General features: G+C 27.5%; 1 protein-coding gene across 2 annotated transcripts in view; it reads left to right on the top strand.

Moving 5' to 3' along the window:
• Positions 1–2,384: 2,384 nt before the first annotated feature.
• The window catches only part of Best2 (Bestrophin 2), a 48,176-nt gene continuing 40,527 nt past the window's right edge, over positions 2,385–10,033 (top strand). For both annotated transcript variants that reach the window (XM_015978590.2, XM_015978588.2), the window contains exon 1: positions 2,385–2,695. Coding sequence is in view for 1 of the 2 variants with exons in the window: in XM_015978588.2 (XP_015834074.2) it covers positions 2,625–2,695 (71 nt within the window). In the remaining variant the exon portion in view is untranslated. The remainder of the gene's footprint in view (positions 2,696–10,033) is intronic.

Here is a 10,033-nt window from a genome sequence, read left to right as displayed (position 1 = left end):
TAAAGTTTGCACCTCCCATTAGCGGAGACTTCTCCACAACGGACAATTAAAGGTGTCCCCATCGGTGTCCGTTTAAGAGGTTTTACTGTACTACGTATTTATTTTTCGAGCGTTGGAAAATTTTTTTAAAACAAAACTCTCGATTATTTGGAGACAATAGCGTCAAAAATTACTTAAAAAACGCCGAACAATGTCGAAAGTGTTGTCATTTTTGCCTTTTTTGAGCCCTTAACTACGTTTTTAAACAACGCACTCGATTATTTCTCAAAATTTCATCAAAAATTATACGTAAAATTGTGGTCGTAAGTGACATTATTGGCCGTTTTGAAATAATATTAATCAAATTTTCGTCAAAAATTACGCAAAGAAATCGAAGCAGAGTCAAAAATGGCATTATTTTTGCCTCTTTTTTGAGTGCTTGTCAGGTTTTTGAATTTGAATTTATTTTTTGGTAGTTTTTGTTTTTGAACAAAATATATAGTGAAATCTTGCTTACTGGAGGCCTCCGAATAACGGACACCTCTTCACAACGGACAATTAAAGGTTCCCCATCCGTGTCCGTTGTTGAGAGGTTTTACTGTACTACGTATTTACCTATTTCGAGCGTTTTAAAACTTTTTTAAAACAAAACTCTCGATTATTTAGAGACAATTGCGTTAAAAATTACTCAAAAAACGCCAAACAGAGTCGAAAGTGTTGTAATTTTTGCCTTTTTTGAGCCTTTAAGTACTTTTGTAAACAACGCACTCGATTATTTTGCAAAATTTTATCAAAAGTTATATGAAAATCACATTATTGGCCGTTTTGAAATAATAATAATTAACATTTTTCAAAATTTCGTCAAAAATTACGCAAAGAAATCGAAGAAAGAAGTCAAAAATGGCATTATTGTTGCCCTTTTTGAGTGCTTATCAGGTTTTCGAATTTGAATTTATTTTTTTGGCAGTTTTTGTTTTTGGATCGAAAAGGTTATATAGTGAAACCTTGCTTACTGGAGACCTCCGAATAACGGACACCTCTTCACAACGGACATTTTTGTAGGAGCGAAACAAAACTTATATTAAAGTTTGCACCTCCCATTAGCGGAGACTTTTGCGCAACGGACAATTAAAGGTGTCTCCATCGGTGTCCGTTTAAGAGGTTTTACTGTACTACGTATTTATTTTTCGAGCGTTATAAAATTTTTTTAAAACAAAACTCTCGATTATTTGGAGACAATAGCGTCAAAAATTACTCAAAAAACGCCGAACAATGTCGAAAGTGTTGTCATTTTAGCCTTTTTTGAGCCCTTAACTACGTTTTTAAACAACGCACTCGATTATTTCTCAAAATTTCATCAAAAATTATACGCAAAATTGTGGTCGTAAGTGACATTATTGGCCGTTTTGAAATAATAATAATCAAAATTTCGTCAAAAATTACGCAAAGAAATCGAAGCAGAGTCGAAAATGGCATTATTTTTGCCTCTTTTTTGAGTGCTTATCAGGTTTTTGAATTTGAATTTATTTTTTGGTAGTTTTTGTTTTTGAACAAAATATATAGTGAAATCTTGCTTACTGGAGGCCTCCGAATAACGGACACCTCTTCACAACGGACAATTAAAGGTTCCCCATCCGTCTCCGTTGTTGAGAGGTTTTACTGTACTACGTATTTACCAATTTGGAACGTTTTAAAACTTTTTTAAAACAAAACTCTCGATTATTTAGAGACAATTGCGTTAAAAATTACTCAAAAAACGCCAAACAGATTCGAAAGTGTTGTAATTTTTGCCTTTTTTGAGCCTTTAAGTACTTTTGTAAACAACGCACTCGATTATTTTGCAAAATTTAATCAAAAATTATATGTAAATCACATTATTGGCCGTTTTGAAATAATAATAATTAACATTTTTCAAAATTTCGTCAAAAATTACGCAAAGAAATCGAAGAAAGAAGCCAAAAATGGCATTATTGTTGCCTTTTTTGAGTGCTTATCAGGTTTTTGAATTAAAAATTGATTTTTTGTCAGTTTTTGTTGAAATGGAACGAAAAATAACAAGTTCCTGTGAAAAAAATTACAATTTGGCTTCAAAATTTCAAACTTATGATTCAGAATGAACAATCACAATTATTTCCTAATGACTTAATGACTCTTCACTTAACCCAAGGTACAGTAGAGTGCATTTGTCACCAGACATAGTCTTGGTAAGGTCAAAAAAGGGACCAAACTGTGAAATGAACGTTTTATTTTATTATCGTTTCTTTCCCAAATGTCAAGGCAGAACGAACCCAAAATGGTTCATTGTCAAATTCAGTCTACCACCCATCTCAAAACCGAAAACTTCCACTTGTGATTTCTTCTTCCTACTGTATCTAAAAATCGAGTTCCAGTTCAGCACAGTATCGAATGAACAATGCTGTTAAAACATTTTGCCCCACTAAGAACACACACACCTGTGTTCACCTACAACGCCAGTGATTGTAAAGTTACGATACAAGCAGTCAGTTTGTAACAACTAGCCGTCTAGTGACGTTTTCGTTAGTACTTTGAAACATCATTAGCTTCCAATGTCCATAATTTCGGTCGCAAATAAGTGAAGTGTGTGCGTGTTGTGGTGATGTGTAGTTTTGCTTGTTTGTGATAAAATGACTGTTACATACACGGGACAAGTTCCTAACGGAAGTACTTTCGGTTGTTTTTGGAAAGTACTAGGAATGTAAGTATTTTTGCTTACGATCTTACGTAAAATGTTACTGGCGAGTCGATGCAAAAATGCATCCGACTCTTGGCTAGAAAATCGTTTCCTTAATTATTTCTCCTACTTTCGATTATTCAAATTGGATGCATTTAGGACGCGCAAATCTGAACCAAATTGCTGTTTTCAAAACATATGTTAAATAATTCGGAAGTGGGCATTTTTCGTGATTATTATTAGTTCAATGGCTTTTGACACACTATTCAAAACTTATTAACAAAAAATATAAATATTGAATAGACTATTATGACACTGATGTTGCTAGTAACTTAATAACTTGTAGTTTGATGAATCATTTGCTTAATGATAATAAAATTGTTTAATTTATTTAATAGTTGTGGCTTTACCCTTTTGTCGTCTCATTTTTTCATTACCATCCAAGTGAAGTAATGATATTTGGAAGGTTAAAATTGTTGGAAAACGTGTTTAACGTAAATTGATGGACACTTTAGGTGTGTTTATAAATTACGTTGTTGGAAAAATGATATGCTAATGGCTATTTCTGGAAAAATATAGTCATTGAATAAAATTAAAATTATAAATTTAAGCTATGAAATTCTAAACTTCTTTTGTCATGGGTTGAGAAAAAAATGACGAACAAAAACTGACATTTACGAACGGAGAGCTTGAATATTTAAAAACACGCGGTATAATAAGTAACTTACTATTAAATTAGTAATTATGGTCAAGTTAGGTCAGGTCAGGTCAAGTCAATTATAAGTCAAATTAAAAAAGTTACTGAAATTTTGCGCCTACGAGTTTATTATTTAATTTTTTCTACAGCAGATGTTAAACTATTTCTTTATCAACTCTTTTGAGTAGATAAAATAGCACTTTTACGTGTTAGGTTAAATACAATATTTTATTCAATTACATTTACAAATTCTAACATATTAATTTGAAGGATTAACCGATTAACAATAACTTTTTTTCTTGAACTTTAAGTCCTGCTATAGAAAAAAGTTAGGTCAGGTCAGGTCAAGTCAATTATAAGTCAAATTAAAAAAGTTACTGAAATTTTGCGCCTACGAGTTTATTATTTAATTTTTTCTACAGCAGATGTTAAACTATTTTTTTATCAAGTCTTTTGAGTAGATAAAATAGCACTTTAACGCGTTAGGTTAGATAAGATATTTTATTTAATTACATTTACAAATTCTAACATATTAATTTGAAGGATTAACCGATAAACAATAACTTTTTTTCTTGAACTTTAAGTCCTGCTATAGAAAAAATGTTGTATTATACACTATGATAAAGACTGTAGATTTATTAATGAAATAAGTCCACTTGTGACTTCGTCACTTTTGAACTTTAAGTCTTTCACTCGTAGATAATCAATTTCTTTATTGTAATATTAGTAAATTAATTTAATTTTCAAACGAACTTGTTGTCAAAATGCTTTTTACTTTAGCGTTCATTAGAAAATAATAATAATATTTTTTCTATACAGGATAGTTCAAAATTATCGAACCAACTTGTTTTGAATAAAAAAACGTTCATTTAAGCATAAAACAAATTCAGATTTTTTCCCAGTAACTAAGGCCAGTTATTTCCGAGTTAATTTTGAGTTAAACTTTAATCTAAGGTCAAAAAACATATTTCCAACTCTTAAGTTGAACTTAGACTTTTTCTAATTCAGACAAATTGAAAAAGCTGTCATTATTTAACTCTAAGTTAACATTCAATTTAGGTTAACTCAGAGTTACTTGACTCTAAAAGTTAACTAACTTTTGAAATGACCTGTCTTAATTATTCTAATTTCTCATATTGTTTTTAAATTAGTACCTAATTTTTTTAAATTAGTGATTTTTTAACCTATCAATTTTCGCTAACTAAATGTAAAAAAACACGATCTGAAGTAAAATCTTAACTTTCGGGAGCTATATGTTGTGAAGATAACTCAGTTATCTAAACGTTCAACTTCGCAATAACCCAACTTTTGAATTACCTTAGACTTTTTCTAACTCACACTTAAAGTAGTAATTAAAAAAGCCGTCACTATTTAACTATAAGTTAATGTTAAGTTTAGGTTAACTCAAAGTTAGTTGACTCTAAAGTTGACTATTTTAACTCAATATTGAAATAAATTGAAATTATTGTTAACTTATAATATTTTTTAACTTTTTTTATTAGCATCTACATTAATTGTTACTCAAATTAGTGATTTCACCAGATAATTTTCACTAACTAAATTCAAAAAAGCATGATCTGAAGTAAAATCCTATCTTTGAAAAGTTATATCTTGTAAAAAAAGGCTCAAAAAATTTTGTCATATAACTTACATATAACTTACCTAGATGTCAGACTTTTAAATCATCCTGTATATTACGAGTTTATTTTTAAAGCAATCTAACTGTAACTACAACTGTAAATAAAATAAAAATAAATAAAATATATCGTTCAAAAAACTACATAATAAAAGTGTAGGTATAACTTCTTATTTCGTTTGAGAGAAATTTTTTTTGTTTCTTTAAATATGATTTAGATTGCATTAGATTATTTATTGTAAACAGGGTGTTTCCTTTGATTACTAGATACATATTTTTATTTTTATTTTTATTTTTTTTTTAGTATTAATAATATTTTTAGAAACAATGTTTAATGCTAAAACCCTTCTGAATAAGAAGAATAAGAAGTGTTTTATTTGAAAGATACATATTTTTATTCTTATAGTCAAGAATTTTTTAAAATTCTCTCAAAAAAAAATGATAATTACACTCAGAAATAATTGACAAAAACAAAATTTGGTTTCAAGAAAAAACTCATAAACGGAAAGCTTGATAAATTCTGATTCTGATTGAGATGAAATTACTTTAAGTTTTGGGTGAAAATAAAAAATTCGTGCCAAAAGCACTCGACGAATTTTTAATTGTTTAATTTTTTTTGTCTTTTCGTATGTGAAAATAATTAAATCATCCATTTATTATAAAGAATAAAAAAATCTTTTTAACTGTTTTTAGTACAACGTTTTTTGGCCTATCTTTCTCAAAAAAATAGGCTCTGAAAAAAATTTGGAAAAAATTAGAACTAGTCTACTTTAACAATAAAATTACCAAACATTTTTATTTTTTTTTTGTTTAAAGTTTTCTTAACAGTTATGTACAAGGTTAGTAAAAAATATTCAGCTCAAATTCATTTCAGAAAGCAATACTGTGTTCAAATTAATTAAAAAAACTATTTATTTATTTAATTTTGTAACTGGATAACTTTTTTTGATTATTTAATATTTTTGTTTTTTTTGTGTCCGTTTCTTGCTCATATTTTTTTACTTTGGGTATAATCTGTATAATTTTTTATTCTTTTAAATAAAATCTTTCACACTTTATCTTACTAAAGATTATTTTTCTTTCTATTATTTCTAGAATTTTTGGTGACAAATTAAAATTTTCAGAGAACAGGTGCGTAATTAGAGTTTGTCGTCAGTAAAAACTCCATTGACGTGCACTCGTATTTGTACTTTTTTTCTCAGAAATAAATTTAATTGAACGCTTAATTTTATTCAAATCTTATCGCCAATAATAAGAATGTTCTTGCTTTATGATAATTCCTTTTCAGACATTCAAGTACCACTAGAAAGAAAATAAATATTTGCAGAACTTAAGTCTGGAGTCCTTAAAAAGGACTATGATATCTAATTAAAGTTTTGTCTGTTTTTTATTCGTTTAGCTGAATTAAAATCCGGTGCAAAAAATATTTTCAATCAGGTATAGCAGTCACAGTAAGTAGAGACATAAAGTAGCTGGATTTACGACTTCAAATATGAAATAACTGGTTTAAAAAATCGCAAGAAAACATAATGATTTACATTTAATAAAGCAACCTTGATCGTTATATGATCGATTTGTGCACTTATATAAATGATTTCCTCGATTTCTACTTACGTTTCAAGAATCTGAAAATATTGACTAAGCAAACTTTCCGTACCGGTTTATTTCAGATGGACAGACAGTGCTAATTCAAATCTGCTTAGAGTAACTGTAAAAAGACCAAATTACATAAGACTTGGCCTGTTTATCAAATTTACAATCTCGCTCATCACTTAGTAATAATGGCTTTACAGCAAGCAGTTTTCGTTATAATTGTTAACCACGTTTGCAAATAAAAAAATGAAGCGGTGACAGAATGATTATCTGGTCAGTTTCAGTTTGTACTTCCGTACGCTGCCTAATTACTATTGCAAATAATGACCTCCTTTTGTGTTACAATACAATCAGTCAGTAAACAATCAAACAACTGAAAATAGAAAATAGAAAAAAATTTAACCATTTAATCGAAATAGCGTTAAACATCTGTGAGAAAAATCAAAATGTTAATATATGCCGATTATTATCTTTGAAAAAATCACTCACAATCGATTACACGTGATTTAAAATCGGCTTGCGTTGAGTGAAAGATTTTACAGTTATGTGGCATTAAAATACGAGTAATTATTTCTCTACTTTTCCACTTCAAGGCATTCGCTTTGCAAAGACAAGTCACTATGTAATATCGATAAGTGCAGTTATTGTTCCTGTAATAAATAATCACTAATATTGCTTGTCCACCTGTTGCTTTGAGGAAGTAAATGAAATTTAAACAAGGTTGGGAGTTGCTATGGGAGGTCGGGCTTGCAAACCACAAGTGAAGCGGATGAGAATAATTATTAAAAGGCAATGAAATTTAATTAAAAAAAATTAAACTAAATATTTTTATTGTATCACAAAAATATAAATAATTACACAGAAATCAAAATATATATGAATTTTTTAAGAGTTTTTCTGCAATTTTGCCTTATTAGTTACTTTTAAAATTCATTGTTTAATTAATTAGTATTAAGACACTACACAAAAATATTATTTTCCAAGTAATTTTAAAACAAACATAAAAAATTGACCCAAAAAATCATTAAATAAAAATTTAAAATTTAAGCAACAGAAATTTTTGGGCCTATAACAACTTGTTTACGTATTTTTTTTATATTAATATTTATTATGAAAAAATGTAGAAAAATACAAAGTATTTAATGACAAACGCTGAATTCTATGCAATTATTTGTTTTTTGATGTATAATAAAAATATACTTTTTTAGACTCACCCTGTATTAATGAAAAACAATTTCCTTGTTTTTTTTGGAATTGAAACAAAGACAGATCTATCAGATTGTTAGATATTTATTTACACAAAGAGTTTAACCCAATATTTCTTTTTTAATTATTCTTTTTTACAATTTGATTATTTATTTTTTTCTGCACGATTAATTAAAAGACAGAATCTATATTTTTGTGATTCAAAACGAGTTATACAAATATTTTGTCTGACTTTCCCCTATCATTTTTAATGAAGAGTATTTCAGTGTAACAATAAGGTTAAAAACTGTTGTTAAACATTGAGCGATAAAAAGCTTTTAAAGAAAACTTTGTATATCTATAATTATTACAACTAAGGACGTAAAATTATTGTTTATGAAAAACAGCACTAATGTTATAGTTTCAGTTTTCTAAAAATTTGTAAATATTTTGCAAATTTAAATAAAAAACTGCAAGTTCTTTAACTGTTGTAAAGTTTTGAGGTTTTGTTTTCTACTTCTTAAAATCAATATTCGAGTTGTTAAATTTTTTGGAATTATCAAAATTATCTTTATGGAATCACTGCAAATATTTGTGAATTACGGAACTTCTTTTTTGATTTAATCGACTTTACTTGAGAGAGAAATTCCGTTAAAGTCCTTATAATTATCGGAATTAATTTAGAAATTAAGTTGGAATTACGGGAACTTATCTGAACTTACTATGGATTATTGGAATCACTGCAATTATTTATGAATTACTGGAATTCATCATAACCATTAACATTAATTAGGAATTACACAAATTATTTTATACAGGGCCGGTTTTTAGAAGCGTCATTAATTTAATCCGCGATTAACTGATCACGTGACCAAATTGAAGTAATGTGGTTGGTCCATTCGCGGTGTTAACTTTTAACAACGAATTAAATTTAAACAAAGCTTTTTATAAACCGACTCTTATAATTATGTAAACTAATTGAAATTCTGCGAATTAAGTTGGAATAACACCAATTCATTTGGAATTATTCATTTCGGTTTGGAATTTTTTCATCTAGTAGGCATTAACGCTCGTTATAGGGAAAGAAAAAACATTGAAACGAAACAAAGAAAGAAAATAGATAAAAAACAGAATAGAAGTATTAATTAAACCCTAAATTTAAAATATTTTCCAAAATAATATTTGACTGTTGTAAAATTTTGAGGTTTTGTTTCTACTTTTTTTTAATTAATATCCGACTTGTTAAATCTTCAATTATTTGGAAGTGTGTGTGAAATTATCAAAATTTTCTTTATGGAATCATTGCAATTATTTGTGAATTAATGGACTTTTTTTGAACTACTGGAATTCTTTTGTGAAAATTTCTTATAACTGTTGGAATTAATTTGGAATTACGACAATTAAGTTGAAATTTTTGAAATTCATCTGGAACTAGTAAAATTTTGGTTGATTTTTAGAATTACTGGAATTATTTGTTAATTACTAGAAATTTAAGAAATTCTTTTTTTTTAGAATTAAGTACATTAATTGAAATTACGCAAATTAATTTGGAATTACTGGAGTTACAGCATTTCGGTGTGAAATTTTTTCTTTTAGTAGGTATTTGCACTCATTATAGGAAAAGACGAAACACCGAAACGAAACAAAAAAGAAAATAGATAAAAAACGAATAAAATAATAAATTAAACCATAAATTAAAAATATTTTTCAAAATAATATTTGACTGTCGTAAAATTTTGAGATTTGTTTTCTATTTTTTTCAAATTAATATTCGAGTTAATTTGGTATTAGAAAATTATTTTGGAATTACTATGAATTATTAGGGAAAGTTCTAAAATTTCGGCAAATTTTGTTAGAATTACTGGAATTTATCACAATTATCGGAATTAATTAGGAATAACAGAGATTATTGTATTTAGAATTTTGTAAATTAATTAAAACTACGTGAATTAACTTGGAATTATACAAACTAATTTGGAATTATTTCATAGAATAGGTATTTGCACTCGTTATAGAGAAAGACAAAACACTGAAACAAAACAAAAAGAAAATAGATAATAAAATTCAATAGAAATATCTAATTGAATAACAGAAATTAATGTATTTAGAATTATGTAAATTAATTGAAATTACGCGAATTAACTTGAAATTACATGAACTAATTTGGAATTATTTCATAAAATAGGTATTTACACTCGTTATAGAGAAAGAAAAAACACTGAAACAAAAAGAAAGGAAAGAAAATAGATAA

The sequence above is a fragment of the Tribolium castaneum genome, chromosome 1, assembly GCF_031307605.1.
Source record: "Tribolium castaneum strain GA2 chromosome 1, icTriCast1.1, whole genome shotgun sequence".
NCBI lineage: Eukaryota > Metazoa > Arthropoda > Insecta > Coleoptera > Tenebrionidae > Tribolium > Tribolium castaneum.
This window is presented reverse-complemented; position numbering and strand designations above follow the sequence as displayed.